This window comes from Hyaena hyaena, unplaced genomic scaffold (genome assembly GCF_003009895.1).
Source record: "Hyaena hyaena isolate Hyena2069 unplaced genomic scaffold, ASM300989v1 scaffold_0, whole genome shotgun sequence".
Lineage (NCBI taxonomy): Eukaryota > Metazoa > Chordata > Mammalia > Carnivora > Hyaenidae > Hyaena > Hyaena hyaena.
Window position 1 is genome coordinate 7521694 of NW_024080632.1, and position 12299 is coordinate 7533992.

The window sequence follows — 12299 nt, forward strand, 5'->3', positions numbered from 1 at the left end:
TTAGCACAATAAAACGCAGTCACGCATCGCCACATGGGGCTTTATTATAATCAGGCCGCAGAATTTACTGTGGCTTCGCCCCCCCCCGCCCAACTCTGGGCGCCGAAGGCTGACAGCAGCGACTGTTATCAGTTGCAAGCAGCTTTTCAGGACCTCCCCCGACTCGGAGCCCTTTATCTGGAGGTGAGGGTCTTGCTTGTGGAGAGATAAAACACACCGCCCCCGTCCCCCGAGGCCAGTACAGAGAACGCAGGGCTCTGCAGAAAGGAAGGAGGGGTGGAAAAATAAAGGCTTCGTCCACTCCCCTCTCTGCTCCCTTCCTTCGGAGCCTGAGAAAATCTAGGGCTTGGGGGCTGGCTTGGTCCCCGTGCAATGGGGATGGGGAACAGGGAAGCTTCAGGAACAGGGTGGAGGCCCGGGCGAGCATGGGGGAGGAGCAGGTGAAAAGGAAGCGCACAGGGGGCCGGGAGGAGGGCCACAGATGCGATGCGTGGAAGAAAAGGAACAGAAAGGGCAGAAATAGGCGCAGCAGGTGAGCTCCGCGGGAATTCGCCTGGTGGCGCGGCACTCGGCGGGGCCTAACCCCGGTCCTGGCGCACACGGCTTTGTGTGTGAAAGCGGGCCTGCTGCCGGGCCCCTCCGCCAGGCTCCGTGGCCTCCTTTGTGCATGTCTCGTCAGCCCTGGGAGGCAGGCCTGCCTGGGGGAGGCTGGCTGGGAGGCTCCCAACACGGCAACACAGGCCATGGGAAGCAGCCCGGGGCTCAGCATTCCGGCAAAGCCGCCACTCGGGAAGCTCCAGAAAGCTTCCGTACGCGGGGCTCACTGCTACTGCTAGTGTGACACCTCAGCCGCCCCCTAAGAGCCCCATCTGTGCCCCCCGTCAGGCCTCCTCTGGGGAAGAGGGCCTGTGTTGCACCCACTGGGTCAGGCCAGCTCAGCTGAATGACAGGCCACCTGCTCCGGCTTCTGCTGCGGCAGGAAGAACTCAGGAGGAACAGCGATTCACTATACTCTCCCCAAAGCCGCACAAGGTTGGGAGAGTCATGCCCATTTTACAGATGCAGAAACGGAGGGCTGAGGACGACGAGGAAGACAGCGATTCCTAGAAGCTCTGTGCTGCACACAGAGGCACCCAAGCACTCAGTGAAGGGCCCGGCATTGAGTAAATGCCCGCAGACTCACCCCGCACAGCTCTCCTACTGGGTGCCAGGCACTGTCCTGGTGCTGAGGTTCATGGTGAGCCAGTGGACAAGGTAGCTGCCCTGTGGAATGGGCGTGCGAACAGGGAAGTCCGACAGCCAGCAAGGAAATGAACCCACACACGGTGCAATTCCAGAAAGCGAGAAAGGGTTAGAACAAAACAGGGAGCAGCTCGTGGGGTGGGGTGGGCTTGGCTTCAATGGGTCCCCACGGCGGGAGCCACAACTGTCCCTTTCGCAGCTGTACCATCAGGGATGGTACCATCTCCTTTCCGCTCTGACGTGAGACTGACACCGGTCAACAAACCATCCATCACCAAGCTCCTACTGCGTGCCTGGGGCCTGGGACACACAAGCTCCTACTGCGTGCCCGGGGCCTGGGACACACAAGCTCCTACTGCGTACCCGGGGCCTGGGACACACAAGCTCCTACTGCGTGCCCGGGGCCTGGGACACACAAGCTCCTACTGCGTGCCCGGGGCCTGGGACACAAAGACCAGAATGAGCAACCCCCACCTTTCACAGGCACAGACAGAGGTGCAGACACCCTTCCTCGTGCACCATTCGCTCCACCCACACAGTCACGGAACCAGTCTAGGCCAGGGGCTCACAGGACACAGGGCCCGCCAGCAGTGGGTCAGACGGCCCCGCCTTGCCCTCAGGTTTGCCATCGGTCAGAGAAGGACATTCAACAAGAAAAAGATGCATGAAACGAGCGACCTGAGTGGAGGGAGGGCCGCGCCAGGAAACACGCAAATGAGCGTGGCCTCGTGGCAGCGGTCACCGGGGAGGTGCCGGCCTCGGTGGTCTGGCCAAGCAGGTAGGAAAGCGGCCCTCGCTCCTGGCAATAAGCAGGCTTGAAAGGAGGGCTCGCTATGGCCAAAAGCTGTCAGGTTCAGAGTCAGCAAGTGAACTCAGGCAGCTGATGATTTTCGAGGTGGTGGCTCGTTAGGTACAAAACATGACTACATCACTGGGGCGCCCAGGGGGCTCGGCCGGTTGAGCGTCTGACTTCAGCTCAGGTCACGATCTCGCGGTTTGTGGGTTCGAGCCCCGCGTCGAGTTCTGTGCTGACAGCTCAGAGCCTGGAGCCTGCTTCGGATTCTCTGTCTCCCTCTCTCTCTGCCCCTCCCCTGCTCGCACTGTTAGGGTTTGAAGGGAACCCTCATCCAATGTGTGGACAAAACGAACTCAGCCACAGGGGCTGGGGCAGGGTTTTGGAAGGTTCTTTGTACCAACAATCAGTAATCCCTGCTGACCAGGGAGGAACCCAAAGCCTCCAAACACAGAGACTGAGGAATGGCCCTTCCCGATCAGAACAGAGATACCACCCCAGTGGCTCCCGAGTGCCGTGTGCTGACGGGGCTGGCCCTGAAAAAGGCTTCACTCACGGACTCATGAGGACGTGACAAATGCAGGCAGACTGGCATGGGGGGCAGAGTGGGGGGCAGGTAGGACAGTGACCGCTCATCAACTAAACGACTGTTCTTTAACCCGAGATCTCCGCTCGCCCGTTTCTGCTGTGAGACAGCCTTTCTGACGAATGATGAATGAGCAACGTCCCCACCCCCGGGTAAGGAGACCACTGGTCCTCTTCAGAACTCTTCCCAAGGCCCTCGATTCTTGAGTGTGGCCCTGGTCCCCATGAGTGCTTCTCCCCTCCTGGGGGGCCTCCGGGGAACACCCAGGGGGTGCAGGTGGTGTCTCGGGTTGTCGCGAGCACTGGGGGCACGCCTGACACTTAGTGGGCAGAGCTGGGGACACAAAATGCCTCACGATTTGCACAAGGGTCCCGACAAGGAAGAACCGTGTTGTCTCGTGCCAGTGGTGCCCCCACCCCCACAAGTGAAGCACTGGCTGGGGTTGGGCCCCCCTTTTCCGTGGTTGGTGGCCAGGGGCGCCATGCTGCTCTAAGGACCTGGGGACTAAGTATCTCTCCGCGGTCGCCCTTCCCGGCCAGGTGTCCTAGCAGATGCATAAAACGAGGCTTTCACCTGCTTTGTTCTAAATGCCCCTTGTAGATTCTAGGGGACTTTTTCAACCTTTAACTGACACACTGAAACATTGACTACTTTATACCACGCTTATATCTTCTACATTCTATCTTTTTAAGAACATTTTAGGTGCCTATAAATCCCAAGAGTCCACGACGCACTGGTCTCTAGGATGAATAAAGAACTTTATGGCAAACATCTGATAAACCTCAGTGCGGCCCCCCCCTCCCCCACCCCCACCGGCCCGCTGTCCCCGGGCACCCCGATCTCGGCTCTTACAGGCTTCTGGCTCCGCTGCGCCGTCTTCTGCAGGGCCTGCCGGTGGGTCTCGGGGTTCCTTCTGCGGGGCTGAGCTGGAGAAGACGCCCACCGGAGCCCACTCCAGATACAGGGGGACGTGGTGGAACTGCAGAGATGGCACGGGAGGGGCTCAGAGACTATGGGCAACTCACCCTGGAAAACGGAGCTAAAAGGGCGCAGCACAGCCTGGAGCCCTCTGTGCCCCCGATCCCTGAGAGCGCCTGCGGTCACTGGACACGTTTGTGCCTCCTCGGGACTTCTCTGACCGGGGAAGGGAGGGCAGTGGAACAGGGAAGAAGACCACTGATAAAGCACAGCTCTCCGGGATGAAGGGGATCAGGGCCGTCAGAAACCCCCGTGCTCTCCCTGCCACCACCCCTGCAGCCGATACCACAGGCAATGTGTGTACATGTGTGCACGCGTAGAGGTTTTCTCTTTAAAGAGAGGATAACACTGGACACCAAGAGAGTCTGCGCGGTGCTACGGTGCCGGGGAAACAGAAGCTGCTCGTGGCGGGCTGCATGGTGTGACGCCCCTACAAAGATACGTCCACATCCAGAGCCCAGAACCTGCGACTGAGGCCTTATTTGGAAAAAGGGTCTTTGTGAACATCACTTAGGTAAAGGATCTAGACATGAGAGCATCTGAGTCATTGGGGTGGACCCTGGATCCAAGGACAAGTGTCCTCTTAAGAGAAAGGCAGAGGTGGATCTGGGAACGAGAAGGCGGCCACGTGAAGACAGAGGCCGGGGGTGAAGGGACACGTGGTGCCACCAGTGGCTGGCCGAGGCAGGGAAGGGAAGGGTGCTCTCAGGGCGAGCAGGGCTCGGGGACGACCGGATTTCAGACCCCTGGCCTCCACGATGGTGCGACAGTACAGTTCTGCTGCTTTAAGGCCCTGCGTTTGCGGCCACCTGTACCGGAAGCCACAGGAAACCAACACGCCACGACAGATGTGCGTGTACACGTAAGACTGTTTCCTCTTCACCAGACACAGGAGACAGGCCGCTCGCAGGAGCAACTTGGAACTCATCACAAGTACGAGAAACCAGAAGCCCCGAGAATGACGGTTCCGATTCACACGGGGACAGGGAACCAAGGAAAGCCAGACTCAGGCAAGGAGCCACGGCCACGCTTTCTGGGGGCTGTTTAGGGCGTCCCTCTCGCGTCCTCCCCCGCAGAGGTGTTCTCAGGGCTGGAATGACACTCCGAGCCCGCGGGAGAGAGCTGGCGTGCACACGGCCCCTCGGCCCCTACCTTGGAGTAGGCCAGATGTCGGAAGGCCCTGCGGGCCTCCAGCGGCTCCAGGAACTCCACGATGGCCGTGACGCCGCCCTCAGGCAGCAGCACGCGGCCCAGGCTGCCGAAGCGGCCGAAGATCTCTTGCAGCTCGGCCGCCAGTGTGCCCGCCGGAAGGTTCTTCACCAGAATCACAGTCTTGCTTCGCTCGGCTGCGGCCTGAGGGGCAGGCAAGGAACACCCATGGGGCCATAGGCAGGAGAACCCCCAGCCCGACGCCGGCACCCATCTGTGGCTGGCTCTGCCCCAGGCACCCCTTTGTGACTTGCAGTGCCAGGCGCTTGGGGGACAGGCCCCCCAGACCTCACTCTCTTGGGCACACTGCTCCAGGGGGCAGCTCTTGGGAGAGAATGGGCGGGGAGCCCAGATCAAATCTCAGCCCCTCCCCTTCTGAGTCGTGGCAGATTCTGACAGTGCCTGACCACAGCTCTCTCTGGACCTTCCAGAGTGTTCCTGCCCAGCCTGCCAATGGCCAGGATGTGCATCTCGGTGCAGAGAGCCTTTTCCTGGAACTGCACAAACCACACGTGGGGCAGGTGGGAAGGACTGAGGAGCGAACACCCTCGGAGCAGCCTACGGCTCTCAGGAGTTCAGCCCCCTGCCCTCTGGGCAGGACAAGTGTGAGGTGCGAGCCGTGCAGCTCTCCCCCAGAGGAAGCTCAGCCCCCTCGCTGTACCAGCAGTTCCTGTAATAAGCACCTCCCCCCACCGATCTCCTTTCCCTTGACCTTGTTCGCCAGTGTTTTCTGCGCTGCCCAGTAAACTACACGCACTTGAACCTGTCTCAGAATCTGCTTTTGGGAAAAACCAAACTAAGACACTAGCTATACAGCCCTGAGAGACATACTGGACCCTGCTTCAGCCCCCACAGAATGTTAAGGACGCAACGCCCATTTCACGGGACCCCTGCAAGACGGATTTAATTACGCACCTCATGTGCGCTACATAAACGTCGGTGGTTACTATCTTGAAAGGCAACATGGGAAGAGCATAAAAGAACCGAGATATGATGGAAAAACTCTAGGCACTTGGAGTTCTGAGCATGAGTCTCAGCTTGGCCACGAATCTAACCGGAAACCTTGGGTCAGTTCTTTCCCTCTGGCCTGTTTTCTCATCTGCAAAATGGACTAGCTAATGGTCACCCCCATCCTTTAGGCCTCACTGAGTAAGACGGGTGAGGGGGAAGCCATCTGCAGTGGGAGGGGCTGCGCCCCAGTGGACTTCAGGTACAACTCTGGCCGCAGGGGATAATGGTTCGGGGCACGGGCCTTGGGGCTGCATCCCCATCCAGCTCCACCCTGACTTGCTGTGTGACCCAGAACGTGTGACTTGGCCTCTCTGTGCCTGTGGTTCCCCCATCCAAGGACCACGATGGGAGCACAGCAGCGCTGCTCTCCTGGCTTGTCCCCTGAGTCACACCAACAATAACACACAGACGCAGAGGACTGCTGTGGTCAGTCCCGCTAAGTGTCAGCCGTTAGTACAGCTGCTCGACACAGCCAGCAGCCTTCCTTCCAGCCGCCCTTGTATGGTAGAACTGAAGGCCTGGACAGCTGACGAGAGCGCTGTGTGGGAGTCAGAAGCAGACTTTGTGACCTCTGGGTCCCTCTCCCCTCTCTGGGCCTTGGTGTCTTGTTGGGGGGGGTGGTGTGAGGGGGCCTGCTCAGCATGCCCGCTAAGACTCGACCACTTGTTACTCTAAACTCCTACTTGGTGGAGAATAAGCACGTTCAAGTGCTGACCTGCATCCTCTCTGGTCCAAGGAAGGTCTCACACCCCAAATAACAGGAGCTTTCAGTAAGGTACCGGGCAGGGGACAGGCTGTTTGGGGCCCCTCTGATTTGGATGCAGAAGCCGTGAGTCCTCCTGCACACGACCCCCAAGAGACACCCTGTGAGTCAGATGGGTCCCTCGTCTGAACCCACATGAAATTTTTTTCTTTGGAGACCGCTTAACGGTTAATACCAATCCTTGAAAAGCCCTGACCCTGAACCCGCCAGCACACTGGACCTGACCCCACCCTCCGCTCCCTGGTGGCTGGAGGCTCGCCCAGCCGGGACCCACCTGGCTGAAGGAGTCCAGGCTGACCCCGTTGTCGAGGAGGAAGCGCCGTACTTCCTGGACGAGCTGGGTCTCCCCTAGGGCCACGCGCACGGCCACGCTGCCCTTGGTCTCCTGCAGGAGGGAGGAAAGGAAGAGACCCTGTCAGCTAGGGAGCAGGGGACAGGTCAGCCGTCCCATCTCCCACCAGCCTGAGGAGGCGGCCGGAGGGGGCTGGGCCCTCCCACTGCCCCGCATGCACTCCCAGTGATTTGTGGCCCTGGCTTCTGTGCCTCTCATAGGAAATCAAGACCCCACACCCGCCTCTAGCTCCATGCCCCACCCTGCACTCCGGCCATGCAGGCCGACCCATCCCCGCCTCGGGGCTTCCACACTCGCTGACCTCTGCGGCGGGGCGCTTACCCCTCACTCCCTCATTCTGTCCAATTTCTGCTTGGATGTCACTCTGGTGAGCAGCCTACCCTCACTCGCATGCCCTCTCCCCTACTCGGCTTAACTTCATAGCCATCACGGACAGGCTGCACCTGTCCGTGTCCTCCTCCTCCTCCGGAAGGATCTGGAACAGCAGGACCTTCGGTGTGGGGTGCCTGCGGGATCTGCGCTGGTGCTGCGCCTCCCAGCCAGTTGAGGCCCTGAGCCTCGTCTGCCCACTGAGCACTCGCACCGTGGTGCGTGCGAGTCACAAAGTGCGCTAAGTAAAAAACAGGTGCTGGGTTTTGAATACTTAGGGGAAAAAAAACCCAAAGAATCTTGTCTTTTATACCGCGTGTTACGTGGAAATGACATCTCGGCTACGCTTTGGTTACACCGAACTGAATAAAACAGATTACGAGAACGAACCTTGCCTGTTTGTTTTTGCTTTTTAAGAAACCCAGCCACCCGGATGTCTGCACGTGCCCTTGGGGAGCACAGCCTGTTCTCCTGGACAGGGCTGACCTCAAGCGTGGGCAGGAGTAAGTGACAGCAGGTCAATGGGCTTATGGGCTCACAGCACAGGTCATCCTTTTGCTGACCGGCTGGAAAACACGCTCGGAGGCTGTGCCTCAGTCAGACTCCGCTCCCGTGTAACTACACACACACATACACGAGCATTTGAAAGAAGGTGTGTGATCTGAGAGTGCTGGAGACGGGCAGAGAAAGTGAGCAGGAACTGGGCTCAACTTCAACAGGAAGGGGGACAGGGACCAATGACTCCTTTTTCCTCATCTCAAGGATGAGACGGGAGCAGCAACGCCCCGCAGAGGCGGCGATGGGCACCAGACCCAGACAGGCTGGTGTCACTTTTTCCAAGGCTTCTCCAGGTGTGTGGCCCTGGGCAAGCTGTTCTGCGTCCCTAGGCCTGTTTCCTGGTCTGGAACGGGGGACGGACGGAGTGCGAGGCCACCGGGTCATGGTGAAGAGACCACACAGCCGGGTGCTGGCCTTCAACTGCAGCCTCTGGCTAAGCTCCACACAAGCACAGGAGACGCAGGCTTGGAGCACGGAGGGGACACTTCCTGAGGAGGCTGCAGGGGTGCCCACGACTCCAGCCTGGGGCTTGGACATGCCCCCCGCACAACAGCCCCGCCCCGGCTGCTTCACCCCGCTGAGGTCAGCCCAGATCCTGCCATGTTGGATGGGATGTCCACTCACGTGGTCAAACACTTGACTCTTGGTGGCACTGTATTTCTGTGCAATGGCGTCGGCCACGGCGTTCGGGCCCATGAACAGCGCGTTCCAGTTGTGAGAGCTGAAAGGCAGAGGCAGAACGGGGAGGTCAGACCAAGGCTAAACGTGCGGAGTATCTTCTCAGGTGCAAAATCTCAGGGAAGTAAGCTCGCTGCCCACCCTTCACCCAGGGCGTGGAGACATGAGTAAGGACTGTACACTCCCTAACATCTGACAAGCACTTATTCTGTGCCACGGATTAAGCGCTTTGCTCATATTAACCCACTTAATTCTTACAACGCTGAAAAAGTAAGGCACCGCTAAGATTCCCCCCATTAAACAGATGAGGAAGGTGGGGCTTGGCAAGGTCATGGAGAGGCTGAACCCATCCCAAGGGGCCAGAGCACTCGGGCAGCTGGAGGGGCAGGGCCCACAGGGTGGTGGCAGGTAAGGACCTGGAGCTGTTGGCTTTATCTTTAGATTCTTTCTTCTTTTTATAAGACGATGACGCCGAGGTATCAGTGTCCTCGCTAGCTTCCTTCTTGATGGTGGACGGTAATACGTGGAGCATTCTACCCTGGGAGGCGGGGGATGATGAGAAGGGTGGAGAGAGGAAAGGAAAGGATGGGTCCACATCCTGCCTCAGGACACCAGTCCATCCCCCCAGAGGCTGGACAGGGCATCGGGAGAACCACGTGGGGGGCCTGGCCACGTGACTCGGGGACCTGACACCGGTGGAGGCCTTCTGACACAGCCTCACAATGGAAACCGAGTCTATAAAATGCCTGCAGCAGCTCCCACCCCCTCAAGCCTGGGGCCGCTCCCATCCCTGCACACAGAGGTGAGGGCACCCACGGTGGGAACCAGGTCTAGCTGGAGAGATCAATAAATCACGAAGGAATGAACAAGTGGGGCAAAAAGGAGGAAGGGAGCTCGAGGCGGCCTGGGCTAGAGCAGGCGTGCTAAGCACACTGTGTGGTAACGCTGGAAAAAAGGAAAGGAGTTTCTTACACCCTAACGTGGCCATTTAATATGACCAGTCCAAACTCTCTTTCCTTATTTCTCTTCCAAGAGGTATTTCTGGGGACAGAGAGCTGATCTATTCTGTGATAAAGCCTCTGAGCAAGTAAGGTGTGCCAGGCGCTGTCCTCGGTGCTGAAGGGCCCTGCCCTTAGGGAGCTACCTGCCCCTGGCTTGGGCAAAGGGGTGGGTCCACGCATCATCACATGCATTTTCTTAGAAATGTATGGGCACACACATCCCTTCTCGACCACCCAGCCACCCCCCGCCAGCCCCGCGCAGTCACCTGGAACACCTGCCCATCCACTTCCGCATAGGCCTTCACGGCGTGCTCGGGGAACATGAAGGTGACGAAGGCAAAGCCCTTGGGTTTCTTGGTTAGGCTGTCAATGGGGTAATGGAGCTCAGACAGGGGACCTGCAGGCAGGACAGACGCGTTAGCATTTCAGGGGCTGGGGCTGGGCACTCATCATGAGATGGGTTTTAACACGTAAGAGCTGCTGTTCTAGGTCAGTCACGGCCATTTGGCCCAACAAACCATGTGGCAAGGGGATGGCCTGAGACCAGCTCAAGGGTTAAGAGTCCTTGAATCACAGTCCTTCCCGTGTCTTCCCTAAAAGTACAGGTGCCTGGGCTGGATCCTGCCTCCAACTCGGATGTGTATGGCCCTGGGCAAACCCCCAGGGCCCACGCGCCTGTTTCCCATCTGTAACATGGCACCAAAGAGCTCCTAGCTCACAGGGCAGCGGTCAGTACATCCACCAAGGTGTCGGCGCATGGACTGTGCTGAATGGCGCCTGCTCCCGAGTTGGCACCCTAGGGGCTTCTGCTGTGATGTGATCATTACACTCAAAGTACAGCCCTTCCGAACCGGCTTCCACCCTAAGCATCAGGCTGCGCCCTATTGGTCTTTGTTTTCCTGAATGGACACCTGCCGATCCCTGCTGTGCAAACCAGGGCAGTGGCTGTGGGCTGGGAGGCTACACCACGGTGTCTGCTGGCGGTCCTGCCCGGGGCCTCCCTGCCTCCACAACAGGCACTCAGCCAAGCTCGGGTCCTCACAGCCCACAGCCAGCTCCAAACGGAAGTGAGGGGTCCCAAAGCCTCCAGGCCTCGCCCTCCATCTCAGACCCTCACTTCTCCCCTCCGGTAGCCAGGCCCTCACACACACAGCCCTGCGTGCTAAGCCGAACCCCAGGCCTTCCAATTCCCGTCTGAGAAATAATGGCAGCCGCAATCATGGCAGCTGTGACCCTTGCTGTCAAATGCACTTGGGACACTCGGTCTGGAGAGCGAGGCCTCAGACAGCAGAGCTCAGACCAAGGAGCAAGGTCACATCCACACCGCCAGTGACTGGACTTCAAACGCTGAGCAGCAAGAGTCTGGACAGCGCGGGCAAGTGCAGCAAAACGCTTCCAAAGCTGGTCTGTCCTGGGTTCAGTGAGCGCGGGAGCGGGTGGGTTCCGACGGCACACCATGCCTGTGATGCCACCTGTTCCCAGGAGCCCTGCTAAGTCCCGTGTCGGTGGCAGGGGAACGCTCACCCCAGCTCGGGGGTCACTAGCCCCATCTACGGACGAGCAGAGACTAGAGGGGTGAAGCCATCTGCCTGCAGTCGGGAGCCGACGGGAAGTGGACGGCACTTGAACCCGGGCCGTCTGCTCGCGCTCTGTGCCGCGGGCACACAGTGAGCTGGAGACAGGGCCCCTACCGAACGTGGAGAAGAGCTGCTCCAGGTCCTCCTCGGTGCTGGTGTAGGGCAGGTTTCGTACGAAGAGCCTCCCGGAGTCAGCCAGGTCCTCCTCCTCTTCATTCTCCCCAAGGGTCCGGCCTGGCCAGGGCTTGGCGCTGTTCTTCAGGGGCCCCTTGGCCACAGGGACGCTCTTTTCCCTGAACACCTCGATGTAGCGCCCGCCTGCAGGAGGAGGGGGTCAGGGCTCTGGAGCAGGCCCAGGACTCGCTGGGACTGCTGGGTGGCGACCCACACTCCTCGGCCACCCCGTCTTCCCGGTGCCACGGCCGAGGCGCGAGCGCTGGCACTGGCTCTCCTACTGGGTGGCGGTCTGGGCCAGTGCTGGGCCTGAACCCGGAGGGCCCTCTCCGCGAATCTCACCCCTCCGGCTTCAACCCCGGGGGCGCCTGCCTCGCCACCCCAGGCCCCTGCACCGCACAGGGCAGACCCCGCATTGCCCGTGGCTCTGCCTGGGCAGGGGCGTCACATGACAGCCAATGCTGGAGGACCACCTCGCGCTGCTGAGCTGTCTCCGTGCAACACCCTGTGCACTTATTAAGCACCGACCATCCCCTCCACGTGCACGCAGTAAGCACTCAAAAGATACCTACCGCCTGACCTAACATGACTCCCCAGGCTTTTCCCACCTTCCCTAACAGCACTCATGTCTTCACTGAAGGGTCACTGGCCGGCCCTGAATCACCTGTCCACTCCGGGATGCATCAGATACTGCACCCGCAGACACTGTTCGGGTGACCACCCCGACGGTGGGAACTCGTGCTTGCTGCCCCCTCCACGGAACGGCCTGCCCGCAAAGCTAGAGCTGGGCCCCCTACCCTTCTGGGTTCTGCCTGAGTGGATGCAGTCCCACTTTGAAACGCAGCTCCTCTAATCCCAGCCCATCTGATGGCTGCCGCTCTCTGCCGGCTCCGCGTCAGCTTTCTCTTAACCTCCAGGAGGGCAGAGACCGGTCCACTCTGCTCACTGCGGTCTCCCCAGCATCTAGAGCAGCATCCGGCACCCAGCACGCCCTCCACAGCACTCAGA

The 12299-nt window shown here is 59.6% G+C and overlaps 1 protein-coding gene across 2 annotated transcripts in view; it reads right to left on the minus strand.

Moving 5' to 3' along the window:
- Nucleotides 1–12299, minus strand: part of RBM19 (RNA binding motif protein 19) — a 131724-nt gene that overhangs the window by 104541 nt on the left and 14884 nt on the right. For both annotated transcript variants that reach the window (XM_039251191.1, XM_039251267.1), the window contains exons 10-16: nucleotides 11232–11435; nucleotides 9807–9937; nucleotides 8956–9077; nucleotides 8486–8582; nucleotides 6857–6967; nucleotides 4752–4952; nucleotides 3474–3600 (exon numbers count right to left, since the gene is read on the minus strand). In XM_039251191.1, the coding sequence (XP_039107122.1) occupies nucleotides 3474–3600; nucleotides 4752–4952; nucleotides 6857–6967; nucleotides 8486–8582; nucleotides 8956–9077; nucleotides 9807–9937; nucleotides 11232–11435 (993 nt within the window). The remainder of the gene's footprint in view (nucleotides 1–3473; nucleotides 3601–4751; nucleotides 4953–6856; nucleotides 6968–8485; nucleotides 8583–8955; nucleotides 9078–9806; nucleotides 9938–11231; nucleotides 11436–12299) is intronic.